We start from the raw sequence: 23,867 nt of genomic DNA, 5'->3' as shown, positions 1-23,867 counted from the left end.
GTTTAACTTTAACATTTTTAAAAGCATTTTCGAATTCTTCAAAAGATAATTCAAAGTAGTTTAGGTAAGAATTTAAAGGGAAATATAAGTTAGTAATTGGATTGTTAGGTTTATGAATTAATTTGGCAAGATTAGGCCCTACAGACACAAAGTATTTATTAAATTCTTCCGCAATCTCCCTTTTATCATATATAAAATCATTATTATGTCTAATTGTATCTGGTAAAGTGTGAGATAAAGATTTCTTGCTGCCAGTAGCTTCCCTTATAATTGACCATGTGCGCTTCAAATTTAATTTAAATTTTTCAAGTAAGTTTATGTAATAATATTTTTTTTTTTTTTTTTTTTAGGTTTTCAAAAAGTTTAGCATAATTTTTATAAACAATTTTGTTTTCATTTGTTTTAGTTTTTAAGTATTTAATGTATAGTTTTTGTTTAATTTTAGAAGACTTACGCAAACCCTTTTTAATCCATGGTGATTTAATACTTTTAGCGTGGAGATTGTGAGTAATTACCGGAAAATTAGCGATATAGATATCGTAAAATGTTTTGAAAAATGAGTTATAAATTAAATTTTCATTAGCGGAAACATTAGCAAAATTCCAATGAATTAAAGATAATTGTTCTCTAAAAGATTCAAGGTTATCGTTCGTAAAAATACGTTTTTTAGAAGTTTTTAGTTTTTCATTATATATTAATTTTTTATCTATATTTATAGAAAAGAAAATAGGAAAATGATCAGATAAGTCGTTTTTTATTAATCCTTTTTTTAAAGAATCGTTAAAGATATCAGTGGTCAAAATATTATCAATTAGAGAAACAGATGAGTGTGTAATTCTGGTTGGTTTGTTAATCAATGGAACCGCTCCATTTTCAAAAATATCATTATAAAAAATTCTAATGTTATTATTTACGTGGTATTGAAAACAATTCAAGTTTAGATCTCCTAATACATATATAAATTTATTTTCGTAATGACTTTTTTTAATGACGTCATTACATAAAAATGACCTGAGATTTTTAATTTCTCCTGAAGGTGGGCGATAACAACAACTTATGAAATTATTTTTAGCTTTATTGTATATTATTTTTAGCTTTATTGTAGCTTATAAGTATCTCCTCCAAATAGCAGGTAAGCATCATGTGACTGAATTAAGAATGCTTCACTTTTGGAAATTAGTGACCAATGAAGAAACTAGTGGACCTGATAATACTCTTTTCAAAAAGCTTAAAAATATTTTTAAAGAACCTAGTTTTAACTATAATTCAGTTCTACTGTTACGGTTTGATTGGAATAAGGTTAAAAGCAGTTTTTTAGAAAAAGCAACTATGAAGTCATTAACATTTTGCAAAGCATACGTTAGTAAACCAGGTATTATAAGAGATGATAGAAGTGAGCTTGCAGAATTAGTTGTCACGTACTTATTCCCTATAACATATAAAGTAAGAAAAACTGGTGCTATTCATCATGCAAGATTTTTAGGAAAAGCAATTTATTATCTAAAGATTCGGCTTTTATCCAATCAACTTACGTTTGTTCAGGAAAATGATAAACTGAAAATTTAAATTAAGCTTATTACAGAATTTATTGTTTGCTTTTATGCAAAATGGTATCTACAATCTGAGGATGTCATCAAAGCCCCTTTTCTTGACATTACAGCCATACATCAAATGCATCTGTACAAGAAGGTATGTACAAACCCAATAGCTGTCGATGCTGTATTAGAGTCTCAGTATAAACACTGTTGGTATTTGGATTCAACAATGAAACCTTTAGCTTTGCTAGATGGTGACTTAGCATCAGAGGAGAAGGCAAAAATTGCATCAGCAATTCTGTCATTTGATATGCCTAGCTCTGACTATTATAAGCCTGAGAATAAAGTAAAGCAAGATATCAAGGAAGTTTATAAAATGAATACAAAAATTGGGAAAAAACCACCATCCTTGTCTGCCTTGGTTGATGTCTTTCCTTACCTGATTTTTGACATGATTGGGTTTGATAAGCAACGAGTTCAAGACTGGCTCTCACTTCCACCAAACTATTGGCATACTCAATCATGCTTCAAAAGTTTTCAAAAATATGCTGAAACTTTGATTTTTGTAAATGACCATTCAGAACAGTCAATAGGTATGATGGGGCACGAAAATCCGGTACAATTTCAAAGATTAAGTTTAATGATGGACTTGGTGTGATGCAAAAAAAGATAAAGAGTTAAACTTGATTATTATTAGATTTGTAAATTTTTTTTCTGTTATAAAACTTGAATATAAATTTATAATTTTATTTATTCTTGCTCATTTTGATTTTTCAATATAGATAAATAGTGTTTTTTTCAATATAGATAAACAACATTGCTTAGGTCACAACCAACAACTTCATTCTTCCTGGCAAAATGAAGTTGGTTGCTCCCTCTGGTATGTCTTGGGAATAGTTAGAGACGCCTTGTGTGTATATGTTAATACAAGGCTTATAAATATATAGATATATATATATATATATATATATATATATATATATATATATATATATATATATATATATATATATATATATATATATATATATATATATATATATATATAATATTAAATACAAAAGTTTACAGCTCAAACTACGTCTGGGATTTAAAAAACACTTTTAACGAAACCCCTATACTAACATGGTCTATTCTTAAGTCTGTACCCTCCTACTCAAATATTTCCAAAATTATATCAAAGTGCAAACCTAACTAACAACTAAAAATAACTAGGTTAGTCTACTCCATATATCTCTAGGCTAACTAATAAATTACTCACATACACAGCTATTGTAATATATTTCATAATACTATTTATATTTTTATATCGATTTCAATTTGTTATTTTTTAATATATTAATAATGCGCATTATCACATAAACAAATATTTTAAACAACACTAAATGTATAACTATTTCACAACTATTGGCTAACTAAAAACAAATTAATAATATAATTAACCTAACTGCTAATCAATTTCCATCCCTTAAGGATCCAAAATACAAATATAAACCGTAACGTCCACTAAACAAATTGTAGCAAAGTTAAACTTTTACTACTTGCCTGATGATTGTTGGCGATTAGTTTTTTTTTTATTATGTCTTATGCTAGTGTTACAAGTAAAGTAGAGGTGTTACGAGATCGTGTACTTGAATTCCGAATCCGTTTGGATTATTCAAAAGTCAGCAATTCAAAATATATCTCAGAGAAAACCAAAGAACTTAGCGAGAAAATAGCAGCAAAGATTGGAAGGAGCAAAATTGAAAATATTACTTACCACAGAGATGGTAGGTGGATAACAGTTCTTAAATCAATCAATGACGCGACTAACCTTTCGATGGAGCAGATTGAAATCAATGAATGCGAGAAACCTGTTGTTTTCAAGCGAAGAGAAGAACAAGGTTTTTTAATAACAATTAAGTGCGATCCAACTGTCACGGATGCTGAACTATCCAATAAACTTGCTCCTTACACAGATACCATTTACTCAATCAAACATACAACTTACGACTTCGACCGAACTATCAAAGATGGTCGGAGACTTTTTAGAGTTAAGCTCAACACATTGGTAAAATATTTACCACATAATATCGAAATCAATGGAATGAAAATTAATCTAAACTTTGCTGGAAAAGAATTTTATTGTAATAACTGCCAAAGCAGACATGTACCAAGAAATGCATGTGTTCCACCAACTAACAACCATGAAATAAAAAATATAACTACAGTCGAGAATCCAATTGATTTCACGTACGGTCAGAGTCTTATTGATAAGAAAGGCAAAGCACCCGTATTTCTTTTCACTCCACCGTCACAAATGACAACACCAAATTCGACAACACCAAGAGGAGAGGTAAAAAACTCAATTTATTCCTTGAATAAAAATAATTCTACTATTACTTTAGAACACCAACTTAACTTGAGTTTACCGGAAGAAGTAAAAAAGAAGATAAAAAATATACAACACGAAAATGAAAGCGCCTTTGACGATGCGAGACGCTTGGAAAAAGAAAAACTGAAAATTGTGCATCCTGATTGAAAATCTTATTATAGTCGAGGATCCGTTTATGGAATATAAATCCAAAAAGAGTTTTAGAAAGGAGAAGGAAAAAGACGTTTTAATTAAGAAAAACGAGTTTGAAAATGGAGAAACATCGAGCGACGATAACAACGACAACAACGACGAGAACGATGTGGCGATGGAACAAGCGAACGATCGGAAAAGAACACACCCGCAAACTCCAGTTAAACAGAAGCAAATAGAAAAAATACGCGACAGACGAAACGGTATTCCTAAAACAAAATGGCAAAAGTATTCGTTCAAACGGGGACCAGTTTTGAATAATTTTTCCTTTATTTTTTATATTTATTTTCGTTTTTAATTTGATTTTATCTCAGTGATTTTTTCTTCCTAATATAATTTTATTCATTATAAATAAGTCAGAAAGATTTCTTTGTAAACAGGTCTTATTTATTTACTTTTTAAACAAAAAAACTTTTTTGAAATTTTCTTAATCAAACGAGTATGAGCCATGAAATTAAAAATAACTTATGACAATAAATTTTAAAATAATCGCTAACACACAGAACTATCTCAAATAGTTCCGATAGAATTTTATTTTTTGTTTTTTTTTTTACTTTTTATATTTTACGTTATCTTTTTTTTTTACTTTTTATATTTTACGTTACCTTGTAAACTTATGAGGGCGTCAGTAAGGCAAATAGCCAGATGACGTAATAAAATACAATACAACTTGCCTGATGATTGTGGTAACACATGAAACTCAGAGTTGCAATATTAAATTATGTTATAAACATTAGCATTTAGCTAATTTATGGTACTGTGGGTAACAGTAACATATATACTATATAGCTCTAGTTTATCTATTGGGCACTCCTTTAAGTATACAATATTATACATGATAATATAAAGATATTTTCTTTATTCGCATATATACACTTACGAATATATATATATATATATATATATATATATATATATATATATATATATATGTATATATATATATATATATATGTATGTATATCTATGTATTTATATATCTATGTATCTATATATCTATATATATATATATATATATATATATATATATATATATATATATATATATATATATATATATATATATATTATATATATATATATAATATATATATATTACATATATATATATATATATATATATATATATATATATATATATATATATATATATATATTATATATATTATATTATATTATATATATATATATATTATATATCTATATATATATCTATATATATATATATATATATATATATATATATATATATATATATATATATATATATATATATATATATTTTCAGCAGATGAAAAGACTAAAAACTTTCATTGAAAAAGTCACGTAAATCTCGATTTGTCAAAATAACAAATCGAGATTTACGGTAGGTAAATAACAATTCCAACATATTGTTTGAGCAACCATAGGTTATCTGGACGTAGGAAATGTGATATGTTAAAATTGCCTACATTAAAGCAGCCATCATAGGGCTTCCTAATTAAGCTATGAGCTAATTTAAAGGATTTAGCGATATATTATATTAAATTAGCATCATTTGGTCTATATGTAACCTAGATAAGTATGTGTTTATTGTTAACTTTTACGGATACTAAAACTTGTTTGAGAAACGTTTTTAAGAACTAATTAACTTTATGAGAGATAAATACATCTGTAATGAATACATCAGTATCAGTATAACCACTTTAACGGCCGTTTTAGCAATCTTTTTTTCAAAGTGAGTAACTGTTTTAATACAATTCCCATAGCTAACAGACATTTTATTAATTCAGCTAACAAACATTCTATTATTATTTAAATCATAAATAGTAAAGATCTGGATATAAGAAGTAGAAAAGAAAGTGAGGTTGCTAACTTTATAGCAAAGAAGAAATTTCGTTTTGTCTTTATCCAAACCTAATTCGTATAGAAGAAAAACACGGTGTAATTTTTGATCAAGCTTACAGAAGCAAAAATATTAAAAAGCTCACTATTCGAACGTTATGTCAAGATTATTATTGAAGTTAAAAAATAGTCTGAAAAAGAGTTTGTTGTTCTTAGCTATATAATAATAGTTCTTAACTATATAATAATTACAAAAATTGCTGATGTTGCAATTTATATAAATTGCTAAATTGCTATTTAAAATTTCCGAAAACAATAAAATACGTATCAAATATGTTTAGTATTCGATAAAAAGCGCGACAACAACCAATAAGAAATATAGGAAAAGCAGTAAATTACTTAGTTACGACTCGTAAAAAATGTTAAAACTCATAAAATGCTTTAACTAGCTTATTTCAAAATATTTTATTTTACTTGGTAACAAAATAACTAAAAGTTATTAAATTGATAGGCGGTCATTTGAAAATGGATAGAAGGGTTTTTTTGATTTATATATTGGAAAAAAATTTGCTGCAAAATGATGATATACATGTAAAAATTTTAAGTTTAGTTTCCAAAAGCAATTTGAAGAATCTAATAATAGTTTGTCATTTATTTCAAAATTAATTTATCAAGCCAAAAAAAAGTGGAAAAAATCAAATAGAAGGTTCTTTAGAACCTTTCATCAGAAAGTGACCGAAATTACACAGAACTTTCCTAATTGACCATTTCATCGTTCACTATAGTATTGTTAGGATTCGCGCATGCGCATGGGAGATATTAGGATTTATGTGTTTTTTGGACAAAAACGTTACTATTGGAACATCGCTTTCTTTTTACTTTACAAAGAAAATAGATAGCCGTATGAATAAAAAATGATTGTAAAAACTCAAGTTGGCTCACTTTTTTTTTGTTTGAGGCCCCAGAAGGGCACCAAGAAAATTTTTTTTATAATAAATGCAAGTTTAGAATATAACCTAAATTCACACTCTTTGAGACTGCGCTTTAATATTTACAAAAAATTTTGCCGTTAGGGCTACAGTGCTCAAAGAGTAAAAACGGAGGCAACTAGCCTCGGTTTCCCCTCCCATTTGTTTCTATTGTTATTATGATTTTATTTAGGTGCCCCAAGAAGTCCTTACGTTCTTATCAATATCTGATCGAGTCCACTTCCAACAATATATTTTCTGAATACTTTAAAAAAGACAATTATGATAATTAGTTCAATTATGATAGTTCCCCGAGTCAAAAAATGAAATTATTTTTGATCTCGTTATTTTGTCGTACAGTGGCGATTTTACGTGTGTGCGTGTGTGTGTGTGTGTGGGGGGGGGGAGATGTTAATTTTTGAGTTATAGTCGTTTTTTTACGAATTTGGTTGGGTGTTTGACAGAATTCAGTCGAGTAAATTTTCGTTTTGAGAGCCTTTTTTTTTTTTTAAGAAACTAGTTGGTACTTTTAAGGATTCACCCCCCTCCCTTTCCCTCATTTTATTTGTAGAATCACCTCTGCTGTTGTAGCTGTCAAACGTGGGACTCAATATCTTGAAAGTTTTCATTGGGTGGATTTGGTATAGCACATCTATGGATTAGATAGACAGATGCATGTTCAAATGTGAGATACTTTGTACGTAATATCTTGACCGTCTTTACTTTCGTATTCAAATGATTTTGAAATGCAACATATGTGGTTCCATGAAATTCAGATTTTCCGTTAGCAATGTTGTTCTTAAAGTCACTATTATAAATAGTAAAATGCAATTGCATTCCTATTTGAATATTAGGAGGTACAAATGTGCATTGATTTTTTGGCATAATTTCCATACCAGTATTTCCTCATTTTAATTTCCTATGATTGTGTTTTAAAGATCAATTTTTGATCTTTAAAACACAATCATAGGAAATTAAAAATCCAAGATATATCAAGCTTCCATCAGCTTCTTTTTACGGGTTTCTTTATGCACATGTAATCCGAGGTCAACTGAAAAAGTGTTTCAGTGACATCTCTTAAATCATTTACCGTTTTTAAGCGATGTGAGAATTGATTCTTGCTTTTTGCTGCTTTTACAATAATTTGTGAAATGCTAACAACACAACTATCAATGGATTTTTTATTTATTAAAAATTATTCCTGACACGTTATCTTGTAGAAGTTTCTTTATGTAACGTTTACAATTTACCTCAGTCGGGTCCTTATTTTCAATTAAGTTATTGTAAGTTTTATTAATGTTGTTCATATCCATAGCAAAACCATCATCTTTTAAGGTTAAGTTGATAACCGTCCAATATCATCCAATTCTTGAATTTCTCCTTGAACTGTTGTCAATTTAACAGATCTCTGCCTTCATATGGCAAATTATTCAAAGTTCTTTGTTAAAAACTTGAGATTTTGAACGGATCAATTTTCTTTTACCTTTTGACATTTTACTTGAATCTTCTAATTTATCTATGTCTTCTATGGATTTGGTTTCAGGATTGCTAGCAACAAATTTACTGTTGTTTAAGCAAACATTGCAAACTTATACGATGGGTAAACTTTTTGTAACATTTTGAGTTATAAACACTTTTTTTCGTCTAGTTCCTCGCGTTCCTCGCGTGGTATTTTTCTTATCTTTTGGTAACAATCTATTGTCTCTTGGTCACAAAGCAATCACTAAAACAAAGGAGTACCTTTGTTTTAGTGATTGCTAGGAGACACATTTTAAAAACTACTTAAAGAACATACCCAAAATGCACTCGTGCTTTTAATCGATATGAGATGTATATTTTTACGTAGATATCCGAAAAATTATCTTAATCAAAAATATAAATTTTGAAAAACACAAATAGTTTTTCTTTTACGCTCTTCCTCCAGACAAATAATGAATTTAGTAAAATCAAAAACAAGTTTTTTTTTGTTCTTAGTCCCCCATAATATTTAATATTTTAATAATTTCTTAGTCCCCCTAATTTTAATAATTTCATTAATATTTAATATCTGAAACAGTAATAACAAGTCTGATTTAATTAATCAAGTATTGATTTCTCACAGTATAGAAACGTTTTTAAAAACCGAAAACAAAATAAAACATTCAAATCGTTGCATTTTTATAGGTAGAATTATGAAAAAATAAAATAACATTCGAAATAATACAATCGTAAACCTATGAAAAATTCGATTTTGTCAAAATAGATATATTGCAGTAAAAATCCAGAGTTTAAATAAGAAAGATTTTTGTCTAAAATTTGTTTTACATAATATAAATTTTGTAATAATAGTTATTTATTAAATTATCATAAACTGCAAAAAATGTAAAATCACCGTTTAAGACTATATTTTAATAATTATTTGAAATCACAAATGACCGGTTTACCCCCGGTTTAAGTAAAATTTTCAACAGATTTTTTTGATATTTTTTTGAACACTCGGTTGATTGACTATTTTTAATTGAAATGAAAAAAAATTTGAATTTACGTAATTTTTATTGATGTTGCTATTGGTACCATTTACGTCATACCACGTGAAATAAAAAAACTTGAGTGACACCTGCCATTTTTCAAATCCTTGCCATACAAAGAACTCAAATTATTAAAAAGTTTGCTTGTAACACGTATGTGCACACGAAGGTACATAGTGGCCTGCACTAACATTAGAAATAAATAAACAAAGCTGAACATAAAGTTGCGCCAGCTTTTTTTGGTCTTCGAGATATCTAACTTCCAGACATAAAGCGAACTCCAAACCTTTATATATTTATACTTATGTCAAATAAGGATGCTTTGCAAAAAGTTGCGATGATTGAGAACAAAAAAGCCCCAAATTTTTAACTACCCTTGCCCCAAACGTGAGAGCAACAAGTTGATGAAATATTTTTTAAACTATTTTTAACTAGACTTATATTCATCAAGAAATTTTAAGTTTCATTGTATAATTAATCAGCGTTCTAATATTATGACTATATAGAATTTGCAACACCCCTCAAATTGAGGAGGAGAGGGGGTAAACTTTATGTGGCCATATTTTTTGAACGCTAAAATATTTTACTATTAAATCTAAAATTTATCGATGAATATAAGTCAAGTTGAACCCCTCCCCCTCCTTAAATCCGTTACTGGAGTAAGGAAAAGAAAGATTCTTAAACATAAAAATTTGTGTTAACGGCTAAAATCTCTTTTTTATAGATTATTATTTATTTTTTGTTAACATATTTGAATGCGGAGGATGTATATTTAATAGCATTATCAAAAATCTCTCCATTTAAAGGCACGAATTATCGAGAATTACAAGAAGAACTAAAACTTACATATATATTTCATCTTTATTCTAAAAATTAATAAATTTAACTATAATTATTTTTCAACTTTATTTTGGCCTCCAACAAATTTGAAGTGAAACATAAGAGTAGCTAATGATGCATTGCATGTTTTGAACTAAAAAATCATTAGTAAATCAAAACTAAAACTAAATTTATTCAATTAAAATAACTCGGGCAACATTGTCCTAAAAGTTGTATAAGAATGAATAAATGACAAGTAAAAAAAATTTTTTATTATTATCATTTCTAGTTCAGAATAGATTTTATATAAAAAGAAAAAATTATTTTGGATTAAAGTAAATAAACTGAAAAAAAAAATTTATATTATTAAAATAAAATTATAAAAAAAATTAAAAAAGGAACATGCAATAAAAACTATTATTTATTTAAAATAATTGCAATTTTTTCAAATTAGATTTGAAATAATTGCAATTTTTTAAACATTTTTTAAAATTTCGATTTATGTTTCATTTGACTAATATATTTTAATAAAAAATTTGAAATTAAACATAAAATAATTAAAACTATAAGCTTTAATTATTTTATACAATAAATAATTAAATAATAACTTGACAAAATAATAATAGTATTTATAGTATTAATCAAAAACAGATAATCAATATTTATAGTTTATAATTTTAATATAGTTTATAGTTTTTTTTATAGTTTATAGTTTTAATCAAAAACAGAAAATGCACCTTTTTAAGTTCTGAAAAAACTATTTTTCATTAAACACTTAAACAACTTTGAGAGTTAAAACTCTTTTACGTGAAAAAAATTTAAACACCTAGAATACCTGAAAACCATCGTTTTTTGTTATTCTTATAAACATTGTGTTTTTTCGCATTTTATTCACTGCTATAGTATCCAATACACGGTCAGGTAGTTGTTTTAGTTGAAAATATTTGTCATCGTTTTTTTTTACAAATTCCAACGTAAGAGTACGTCTCAAACTTCTAATATTAAGAACAGTGCTGAAAGATTTAATGTCACTTGGATTTGGCATCGTGAGGTAAAACCTTAGCTCCCACGATTTTTCTACACCATTGTTATCTTCAGACGTAATAATAGTGTTTTTAGGATATTGCTTTCGTAAATCTAAAGTTAAAAAATTGTCAAAATTATTTTAACTGTTTATAGTATGGTTTAATTTTCATGATCCATTTTTCTAAAGTTATAAAATTGATTAATCATTAAAAACATGAAAAATGGACTTAAAAAGTTAGTATTGTTCAATAAATATATTTTCTTTCTAAAAATTAGCCATTATAAATTACTATAGTAATATATATATAAATTACTATAATAATATATAGTCACTAATAAATTGGTAAAACGATACCGTTTGAGTTTTTCTCAAATGTTTTCAAGAGTTGAGACTATGGAAAATGTCAAAAACTATGGCTAAATAGCTGTATTGTATATACACACGCTAGTTCTTTAGCTAACAATAGGGACTACCTATAGATTTATAGTTTAAAAAATGCTTAAACATTATTATAAATTTTATAGCATAAATTGACAATATAATAAATATTAATAAACATTATAAGATTTTTTACTCTTTTCTTGCTGTCGAAGATCTTATTTTATCATTAAACTCAAAGCTTTTTTATTTGGCAGCTAAGTAACGATGATGTTTTTATGTCATAGTTCTGAACCCAATCAATTGTTAATTTTTAGACAAAAATATTTCAAGCAAGTTACAATTTTAACTTTTATAAATGCATATTTTACTTTTTCATTTGAGCATTATTTTACTAGTTAAACATTATGATATATTACAATTACCTATTATATATAATGGATTCAGCATTGTTGCAAGATTAAGGCCCCAGACTCTGTTTTAAACTGCATATATCCTCAAAAAAAACACTGTTGTAATTTGGTTTGGCAACATTAAAAAATTTTAACCCGAAGAAAAAAAAATTGTGCTTGTATCATCAGTTCTGAAAGCAAAATATTATTAAACCACAGTGTGGTTTAATCATAGAGTTGCACATAGTGCGCTATTTTGCTTTCAGAACTGATGATACTAGCACAATTTTTTTTTCTCCGGGTCAAAATTTTTTTAATGTTGGCAACCCTAGTTGTAATGGCTTTACTCAAAGTCTTAAACCATAAATTACATAAGCAATCTGAGCTTCAACAATGACATAAAACAAAATATTTAAAAAAGTTTATTTGCTAAAAGCTTAGTAGCGTAAAAATTCTTGAAAAAACTTTAAATATTTATTGAGATCACTAGTAATGCTAAAAGTATCAAAGAAATGATTGGCTTTAATACGTTTAGTATTAAAACCACTCAAAAATCTAGATTATTGCAATCAAGATTAGTTTAAAAAAATTTAGTTTTATCTGAGTTAAAGTTCACCAGCCACTGAGAGTCCCATACTGTAACAGAAGTGAGATCCTTTTCAAGTTTAAATGTCCTCTTCAAGCAACCAGTGAGTGTAGGTTTCTTATCAAGACAAGAATAAATGGTGGAATTGTTAACAAAAAATGCCATCTTAGATGTGAGAATTTCTGGGAGATCGGTAATGCAAATTAAAAAATATACAAATAAAACATTGAGGAATCCCTGAAGTTACAGAAAATGAAGAAGAGTGCTGTCTATCGAGGGAAACTTTTATACTACGATTGGTAAGAAAGGATTCAATAATCTTAGCAATGTTTCCTGATGTACCGTAAGAAGATAGCTTATGGAGAAGACCAGTATACCAAAGTTTATCAAAGACTTTGGAAATGTCGAGGATAATAGTTTTATCCTCTCCACGTCTATCTAATGCACAATAAAACCTATCAATTATTACCGTTAACAATAAGTCTTTTCTAAAATAATGGGTAAACTTCCAACCCAAACAGCATTCCAACCTCTATTTATAAACTTCTTGTCTGACTTCTTGATAACTAGAGAAATATGTTGCTATTATCAAAGATTAGTTAAATTCATGAAAAGTTAATACATTCTTGTATCTTCCACATTTTCTTAACTCTAAATGTTTATATAACAAATAATTTGAATTTCGTTTAAAAAAAACGTATATGTGTACTTGTTTGATTTGTTTAGTTGATTAATGGATACTAACCAACAAGTAAAGTCATCATTTATGGTGTCCCACAAGGTTCTATTCTCTAACTTTTGCTGTTTTTATTAATATTAAAAACTCATCTCATTTTATAAAGATTGCTCATTGTTCATCATTTTGCAACAACACTTGTTACTATTATTCACTCCCACTCACATTACTCTCACCAATATGACTCTCACTCACATCACTCTAACTCATATCACTCTCATTCACAACAGTCTCTCACATCACTCTCTCTCTCTCACATCACTCCAACTTACATCACTCTCACTCACATCGCACTTACTCCCTTTACTCTCACTCACATCACTCCCACTCAAATCACAATTAATCACATCACTCTCACTCACATCACTCTAACTCACATCACTCTCACTCAATTCACTCTTACTCACATCACTCTCACTCACATCACTCTAACTCACATCACTCTAACTCACATTACTCTCGCTCACATCACTCCCACTCACATCACTCTTATTCACATCATTCTAACTCAAATCACTCTCATTCACATCACTCTCACTCAAATCACTCTAACTCACATCATTGACTCACATCACTTTCACTCACATCACTCTCACTCACATTACTCTTACATATTTGTAAAAAAATTTAATTGAGATCTCCATCATACTTGTGATTGGCTGAATAATAAACATATTTTTCTTAATAATAATAACAAATATACTATTTTTACCCTTCAAAAAAGTCAAAAGATAAAGTATAAATTAGAAAAAATAGTGTCATAGTTTGCCCAGCAAAGAAATTATTATGGCTATAACAACTGATTCATTTTTATAAAAGCTCAGAGCTATGTTTATTCTCTGAATAAAAATAGAATTGCGATTACATTTTATCATTTAGTTATTTCAAAAACATGCAACTAAAGATATATGCTTGTGGCAAAAATAAAATGTTTAACCTATTTTATTTATACAGTACATGTAAAAGGTACAGTACATGTAAAAGGTACAGTACATGTAAAAGATACAGTACATGTAAAAGATACAGTACATGTAAAAGATACAGTACATGTAAAAGATACAGAACATGTAAAAGATACAGAACATGTAAAAGATACAGTACATGTAAAAGATACAGTACATGTAAAAGATACAGTACATGTAAAAGATACAGTACATGTAAAAGATACAGTACATGTAAAAGATACAGAACATGTAAAAGATACAGTACATGTAAAAGATACAGTACATGTAAAAGATACAGAACATGTAAAAGATACAGAACATGTAAAAGATACAGTACATGTAAAAGATACAGTACATGTAAAAGATACAGAACATGTAAAAGATACAGAACATGTAAAAGATACAGTACATGTAAAAGATACAGTACATGTAAAAGATACAGTACATGTAAAAGATACAGTACATGTAAAAGATACAGAACATGTAAAAGATACAGAACATGTAAAAGATACAGAACATGTAAAAGATACAGTACATGTAAAAGATACAGAACATGTAAAAGATACAGAACATGTAAAAGATACAGAACATGTAAAAGATACAGAACATGTAAAAGATACAGTACATGTAAAAGATACAGAACATGTAAAAGATACAGAACATGTAAAATATACAGAACATGTAAAAGATACAAAACATGTAAAAACTTTTTTTGAATGAAAAAGTGGATTTAAAAAAATAAAACTTTTTTAAAATAAAAAATGAAAATGCTGTTAATTAATCATCTGGCATTCATAAACCTATTTTGTAATTTGCTTGACAAAATATATGTAACTATATGCTATTATTGTGAACCTGGATGGTAAGACTTTTGTCTTCTGCCTGCTCCCGTCACAACTTAACTAAAAAAATATTGAAAATAATTTACAATGAAGATTACAAAATATATAAATGAAAAAAAAAAAAATCTGTTGTAAACGATCTCCAATGTACAATAAAACTTTTTGCCGATTATTTAAAGTTATTTATATATATAAAAAAAGTGCTTCTTATAATACTTTCTCCTAAGTCACCACCTCAGTATACTTCTATAGGTTATCTCAAACACTAAATTAATAATCTATTCTTGGGGCACTCACGATTTTTGGACTGACATTTTCCTCGTTCTTTATAATTCATTATCATCGTAAAATTGTTTTTTTCATTATATATCTGAAACTCAAAAAATCACAAAATAAATCTAAACTAAAATTCAACAGTAACATTAGTTAAATAAAATTATCATTTACTTGTTTTGCTATTTTTGTAAATTTTTTGGTTTATGCAAAAAAAAAAATTTCCGAGTTCTAAAAAATTTTTTCCTAACTAGAAAAAAAATAATTTGGAAATATCCTCTTAATCATTGCAGCTCGTTGTCTATTTGTTTACAATACAAGAGTTGGAATGTTTAATAATGAATTTAAGCATTTCAATTTTAAAAACGACTAATATCTAATTCTGTTTTTATTGTATTATTTCTATTGCACCAATAGAAATAACACAATAAAATTTGTTTAATTTTATCTATAAAAGCTTCTAAATTATCGTTTTCTCTTGCAATATGGTATTCCTCATTTAGTATTTTTTTAATTCTGTTTTGGATTTCTACAAAAAGCACAATCTTTGAAAACTTTTTTTTTTCATAGAACGACCTTTGCCTATTACAATAAATTTTATATAGACGTTTAATATAATTTTTCCAATATTATATAGATATAAACTTTTTGATGATGCAAAAAGAAATGTTTTGAATGTGTTTTTTAAGTGTGGAATGTGTGAGTAGATTATGTTAATGAGTGAATAGAGTATTTTATTATTGATTGAACTTTTTTACAGGTGAATATCAAGTGTAGTAGGCTTTCTTTTGTTTTCATGCATAGGGGACACATAGAATTCAGTGTTGATTCTTAATTTCCATTGCGGCGGTAGCGAGTAATAATTTTGGAGAGTTGTTGAGGTTTCATACCGACCAGTTGGCTTTCAAGAAATCCTGATATAAATACTTTAGAAGTGTCTCCTAATTTAGTAATACTGCTTTTCTCTGAATCAGGTGTAGGTTTTAAAGAGGTGTTTAGGTGCTTTATAAAGGGTTATAATATAAGGGCTGGTTTATCAATTCTTCAAATGTCATTTTAGTAAAGTTTTCACTTCGGCAATATATGTTGTTTCAGTTTCTTAGCATTTGACTATAATACAGGCTAGAGTTTTTAAAGAATGATTCAAATGGTTTGTAAAAAAGACTTGACTTCCTTGGTTTGCGTTTCTATAATTGTTTAAGATATATGATGCCGCATCTTTCCAGGATCTATTGTGTTGTTGATCAAACAGTTGGAGAAGGCGACACCTAAACTCTTAAATAAATGATCTTTCCAAGAGAAGTTTAGATTTAATTTTCTTTAATTTTATTTTCCTAAATAGATACCCTGGCATTTATTAAAGTTTCTGTTGCTAATTTGTCAAGGGCAAGGACTTTTCCAAGAGCTATTGAATTGCCAGATGTAAGAAAAAAATTTGTATCGTCAGCATACTGTTGTAGTTTTCGTTTCTTTGTTGTTTATAATAATGCCTTTTATTTGTGTGTTTTTTTTTATATAGCCTGCAAATATTTTCGCTTGTATTATGTACAGAGTCGTAGATAGAGGACAGTCTTGTCTTAATCCTATGTGAATTTTTATTTCTTCGAATAAAAAACCATTTATTTCTAAACGTGAGTTGATGTTATAGTAGGGGAGACCGGGGCTAGTTGGCTCGGTTTTTACTCTATGAACTCTGTAGCCCTAACAGTACATTTTTTTTAAAATATTAAAGTGTAGTCTTAAAGAGTATGGATTAGGGTAACTTATAAAATTTGCATTCATTTACAAAAAAAAATTCTTGGGGCCTTTCCGGGCCCTAAAAGTTAAAAAAATAATAATAATAATAATTTTATAAAAATATATATTTTTTTCCATAGTAAATGCTATGAGCCAACTTACCCCGTGAAAAATTTGTCAATTTACCCCGAAAGCTTTTTTTTTAATAAACAGTCTATAGATCCTAAAAAACGGCAGCTTTGAAAAAAAAAATCTGACTGGATATAGTAAACCAATTGTGACTGGAACTTTTACAATAATTTTTTTTTCATACGACTAACTATTTTCTTTGTAAAGTAAAAAGGAAGAGATGTTCTAAAAGTTACGTTTTTGTCCAAAAAACGCATAAATCTCAATATCTCCCATGCGCATGCGCAAATCCTGACAATACTCTAGTGAATGATGAAATGGTCAGTAAGGAAGTTTCTGAGTAATTTTTGTCACTTTCTGATGAAAGGCTCTAAAGATAAACGCAGTTCGTCAACTTACCCCTGCGACCAACAAGCCCCGGTCTCCCCTATAGTGTTTTAATTATATTAATAAAATAATTACTAAAATTAAAAGTTGATAAACAATCGAATAAAAATTTCCTGTCTACTCTGTCGAATGCTTTTGTTTGATCTATTGATATTATGGATGCGTCTAGATTATTTTCATTGCTAAATGAATACTGTCTCTGGTTTAGGATAAGTTATTGAATATTGTTCTATGAGAGATGCAAGCAGTTTGTGTTTCTTTAATAATAAATGGAAGTATATTTTTAAGTCTGTTGGAAATAACTTTTGTTAGAATTTTGTAGACTGTATTAAGTAAAAAAACTGGTCGCCAGATTGCTATATTTGATTTTTTTCTTTTTTATAAATGCAGGTTATGATGACTTGTTTTTATGAAGCTGGAGGCTCGTTTTCTTTTACTACATTATTTGATACATTAAGTAAAGTTTCGCCGAAAGAGTCAAAGTTTTCTTTATAGAATTCCGCAATTAGACTGTTCAGGTTACTTGTTTGATTTCATTGATTAAAAAACACCTTTTACTTTGTTTAAAGTTATGGTTTGGTCTAATGAGTGTCGTTACTGTTGGGTGATTTTGTTAATGTCCGTATTTTCTAGTAGTCTCTCTCGATGAAATAAACTTTTTACATTCTTAAAACAGTTTTGAATAGAAATCATGAAAACATTTTATTATCCCTGGAGTATTGTTTTGTTCGTTTATTATCCCCGAAATATTGTTTTGCTCGTTTCCGTTTGAACCGTTTATGTTGGTGAATAATTGTTTACATAATTTTTCTTTTTCAAGTTGAAAAAAAATTTACTACATTTTCCCCCTTGGTGTCGCCAGTCAATTTTTGCCAAAATAGCATCACCTTTTCCTTTTATTCATAGTTTTCTAATTTAGTTTTTAGTTCTTGACTTAAATACTTTATACCTGAGTTAAAGTGCGCTTTTTTTAAGGCATTTTTTAGTTATTTTTTCATAGTAAATTTTTTGCGGCGGTGGTTTTTTGCCTCATTTTAGCTATATTTTCTCGAAAAGATTTTTATGTCTTTTTTAAACTGTCCCACTCGTCGTATTTGTTATTCGAGACGTTTATAATAGAAGTGCGAGTATTTATGACGTTTGTTAGATTCTTGTTAAAGCTTTTTTTTTTAGGTGGTTTTTGTTAAGGATCCGGATATCTTTTCCTATTTTAAAATCATTTATTTTGGTATGAGTATTAACTGCGTTGTGGTGGTTTGAGTGGGTCATTGGGTTTTGATATATATCAATAAATTGACGCAAGTGATTACTTAAATAGAGTCTATCAAGACGAGAGTATGTTACGTTGTTAGTTGATTTATTAGTATATTCCGAAGATTATGGGTTAAAATACGCCACGTGTCTTTAACGCTCAAGGTGTTTAATAAACTGTTAAAATATTAGCTCGATGAGCATTTTTTCCTAAAAATTGGAGGACATCTGTTTATGTCATTGAGGACCATATTGAAATCGCCCCCGAATATTCTCACATATTTTTGGTACTTAAACTTTTTGATTTCTTTTGTAGTTTTTTTAAACAAAACTTCTCTTTACAATATTTGGTGATGTGGTTTATCCTCCTCCGGTTAAAGTTAGAAGAAGTCGAGATAGAAAGATGGCATAGAGAAAGCAGACAGATATTGCACTAGATGTTAGAATGTGCAATATTAATTTCAGTGTGGTAATTTTGATATTATTGAAACTTTTAGATCAATACAATACAATATTATACAATACAACATTTGGGTATTGTAATTTTTCACGCTCCCCCTCCACCCCTCACACTCCTACCTGTGTCATCGGCTCTGTTGATAGTTACGTCATAATTTGTTACACTTTGAAGAAAAAGAAAGACGTTGTGTAACGTAAAAAATTTTATATTTGTGACGTATTTTAATTGCGTTAACGTAATTAAAAAACGTCAATTAAATACATTTAACAAATAAAACGTTTTTTAATTCTTAAATTTTTTAAGTTACGTTACTTCCGATTTGTTATATTTTTAATAAAAATAAGGTAATAAGTACCTTAGATTGCTTAACCGTACCGTAAGTTATTTTAACTTTTAAAGGAACTTTTTTTTTTGTTTTTCGTTAGGTTACTTTTAAAGCTATAAAAGTTGTATTTACCTTTAAAAAGTATTTTTTTTAAAAACCACAAGCGGGGGTTAATTTTTTTAAATTTTTTAATTACAATAGTTTTGACAAGCGTGTTATTTCGCTTTCAAAAATCAAATACATATATAATCAAATACTTATTAAATATTTTAAATAAATTTTTTTTGTTAAATACCGTAATTCATGATCATGAGTAACGGTATTTAACGGCGTTTGTCAAGACATTAGTAACTTAAAAATATTTTTTTTAAAACTGCTAATTATTATCGTTTATTTTAATTGTAAATGAGATTCGTCTTAATAAGTTAATTTTTTTTTTGTAACTAATTTGTCACGAAAAAATAAGTTTCAATTCGCAAAGTTACGTTTCAATTATTTTATTTTAACTTATAAAAGTGCAACTTTTAAAAAGTCTAGACTGAAGCGTAACTTAACGTTAAAAAAAAATCTATATTTTAAACGTATTTTAACTACGTCTCATATCTAGATTTTGTTAGGTTACGTTTTTTTTTGGTCAATAATACAAGCGTAACACTTCACGAGTTTTTAGAAACCCACAAGCAAAAAGGTATATAAAATTTGAAGGTTTCTTATGATAGTATGCATATTTTAACGCACTATTAATAAACACCGTCTAATGTGTGTATAGACCGTTATTTGTGTAAAGACCGTACTAACTAGGATCATTTCTATAGTATGCGTCTGTAAGCTTATTCAGATTTTTAATTGGTATTAAATGCGATTATAAGTGAAAGACTTTCAACGAAAAAGATTTTTAGATTATACGTTTTGTTATGGCGACTTCATATGCACATGCAACTAAGCTTCATACGGACAGATCCGAAAGAATTGTTGAATTCAAGACGAGAATTGATTTTTCTAAAGTTAGCAATCCAAGATACATAACTAAAAATGCTCAAGAAATTTAAGAACGAATTGCCGAAAAAATTGGTGAAGGAAAAATTGAGAACCTGACCTATCATAGAGACGGTAACTGGATAGCCGTATTTTGGAATATAAATGATGCCAACACCATAGCTCGATCGGAAATCGAGTTGACCGAATCTCAAAAACCGATTTATTTTAGAAAAAAAGAAGATTTTGGCTTCCTGATAACGATCAAATGCGATCCGATTATTACAGACGAAGAACTTTCGGAACAATTAAAACCTCACATTAAAAATATAAACTCAATCAAACATGCAACATATGATTTTGACAGAACCATAGAAGACGGACGAAGACTCTTTAGAGTTAATCTTACGAAAGCAGTTAAAGAATTGCCACACGAAATCGAAATAAATGGGCAAAGGATAACTCTTAATTTTGCCGGAAAAGAATTCCTCTGCCGAACATGTGGCTCAACCCATATCCCGAGAGAAAGATGCAAAACCAAAGAAACTCAAATAAATCACCCCATCTCAACAACCATCCCAATGACTATCCCAATGGAATCTAAAAGACAACAAGAACGCGAAACAGAACCAAAATGAGAAGTAAAAAACTCAATATACGTAAGCAAAAAAAATATTCCTAAATTTGTTGTCCTCGACGACGACCAAATAGATATTAGTCTCCCTGAGGAAATTAAAAAGAAAGTAAGAGAAACACAAAAAAAGAATGAGGCTGCCTTTGCTGAAGCCAGAAGAAAAGAAGAAAAAGAACCAGCACAACAAAAACAACACTCTGAAACAACAACAGAAGAAATACCACACATAGATTTTAAACCAAAAAAACAACAACAAAGAATCGAAAAAATCATAAAAGTACTAATAAACAAAACAATAGGTCAAGAACAAGAAACAAGCGCAATCATCGACAGAGAAGATGACGAAGAAAGCGAAAATGAAGAAGACACCAACCGATGCAACAAAAAGACACAGTATGGCGACGAAATAGAGGAAGACTCGAGCGGAAGATTCGATCAAGAAAACGAAATGAGCGACAAGAAACAAACGCAACCTCCAACACCAGAAAAAGAGAAAATGACCCTGAAAGAAAAAAGACCCCGAAAAAACCAAAACCAAAAATGGCAAAAGTAATTTTATCTACACAGAAAATACGGTGGTATGTGCATTTTTTGCTATGTTCTAAGTTTGTTATTGCAATTTATTTTATTTGTTGTCTATATAATGTTGACCGTTTTTTACACTATATATTATCCGCCTATGTGCTCCAATTAAAAGCTTTCCCTTGAGTTAGGAAAGCAATACGAATACGAAAAATTAACACTATATTTTTTTTCCTGAAATTTAAAGGAAATATTAAAAAAATAAAAAATAGTAATAAAATAAAAAAATATAAAAATATATATATGTTTATTTGAACGATTAAAAAAGGAGAAAATAAGTTTTTTTACGTCAAACGTTAATGGTTTGAATAATTTAAGTAGGAGAAAAACAATTCTAAATTCTTTTAAAAACAAAAACCACGATTTCTTTTTAATACAAGAAACCCATTTAGATAATGAGAAAATAAATTTACTAGCAAATGAATGGAATGGCGACATTTTTTTCTCTCCTGGGAATTCGAAAACCCGTGGAACTGCAATTCTATGCAAAACACATCACGAGCACGTGATTTTTTCAGGAAATGATACGCGTGGGAATTTTAACTATATAGCAATAAAAATAAAAAACGTAAACTATTTAATTATAAATATATATGCTCCCTCAGGCGGAAACACGCAGTCCCTAAGGAAGAAATTATATATTGAATAAGCAAATATATTTCGCAATAAAGATCTCAACGATTTTATTATTATCATGGGAGGAGATTTTAATGGATACCTTTCAATTAAAGACAGATATCCTTTTTCAAATAAAAAAGAATGTCCCTCAAATAAAGTTTTAAAAACTCTTCTAAATATTCTAGAAATAGAAGACACGTGGAGAGTTTTTAATCCGAATACAAATGAATATACATTCGCGTCCGCTAATGGAGTTTTTCACTCAAGACTATATCGTTTCTATATAAGTAAGAAAAGTAGACAAAATATAAAAATCTACTTTGAACCTACAATATTAACGGATCATTATAATGCTCAAATTATAGAAATAACAAATAACAAAATAACTTTTGGAAAAGGAACGTGGATATTAAACAACGCGCTCCTTCAAAACAACGAATACAAAACTCTAATAGAAACGAACTGGGAAGAGTAGAGACAACAAAAAGAAAATTCTACAAACACAAAAGAATGGTGGGAAGCCGGAAAAGAAAAAAGAAAACAAACTTCTACAAAATTTAGTAAAAAATTAAATAAAAATAAAAATAAAAAAGATTATGAACTAAAAAAACTTCTAAAAAATGCATCCAAGAAAATGCTTTTAAATAAAAATATGAAAGTTTTAAAAAAAGACGTTAAAACAAAATTGGAACTAATCGTAAAAGTAAGAGCCGAAGGGGCGGCTATAAGAGCAAAAATTCAATGGCGATTAGAGGGAGAGAATTGTACAAAATTATTCTTCGGTTTGGAGAAAAACAAACTAGCAAAACAATACGTTTCAGAAATAAACGACAAAAACGGTGAAACAAAAAATACATCTGAAGACATCCTATATGAATTCAGAGAATTCTATAAAAATCTATACAAAAATAAAGAAAACGATAACGATTCCCAGGAAATTCTTTTAATTAATTCTAAAGTTAATAAAGTTACTAAAGAAGATAATGTACTATTAGAAAAAGAAATATCAGAATACGAAATTAAACAAACCCTATCACAAATGAAAAATAATAAATCACCAGGATCATACGGACTAACAATAGAATACTATAAAATATTTTTCGATCTGATAAAAAATGACCTTAAAGACACGTTAAATAACGTGTTGAATACTGGCGAAATGACGCCCTCACAAAAAGAAGCCTTAATTACATGTATTTACAAAAAAGGAAATAAAAATGAAATCGTTAACTGGAGACCTATATCTCTGACAAATGTAGACTATAAAATTCTAACAAAAACTTTAGCCAATAGATTGGACAAAGTCTTACCAAAAATTATAAATAGCAACCAAACGGCCTCGATCAAAAACCGAACTATAAATAATAATTTA

The 23,867-nt window shown here is 28.2% G+C and overlaps 1 protein-coding gene and 1 pseudogene across 2 annotated transcripts in view; one reads left to right on the top strand and one right to left on the bottom strand.

Moving 5' to 3' along the window:
- Positions 1 to 23,867, bottom strand: part of LOC100201811 (uncharacterized) — a 104,905-nt gene that overhangs the window by 56,616 nt on the left and 24,422 nt on the right. For both annotated transcript variants that reach the window (XM_065820204.1, XM_065820205.1), the window contains one exon: positions 11,055 to 11,356. In XM_065820204.1, coding sequence (XP_065676276.1) covers positions 11,055 to 11,356 — 302 coding nt within the window. The remainder of the gene's footprint in view (positions 1 to 11,054; positions 11,357 to 23,867) is intronic.
- Positions 20,471 to 20,559, top strand: LOC136092492 (small nucleolar RNA U3; annotated as a pseudogene).

The sequence above is a fragment of the Hydra vulgaris genome, chromosome 15, assembly GCF_038396675.1.
Source record: "Hydra vulgaris chromosome 15, alternate assembly HydraT2T_AEP".
NCBI lineage: Eukaryota > Metazoa > Cnidaria > Hydrozoa > Anthoathecata > Hydridae > Hydra > Hydra vulgaris.
Note: the sequence above shows the minus strand (reverse complement) of the source record. Positions and strands in the feature narration are given on the sequence as shown.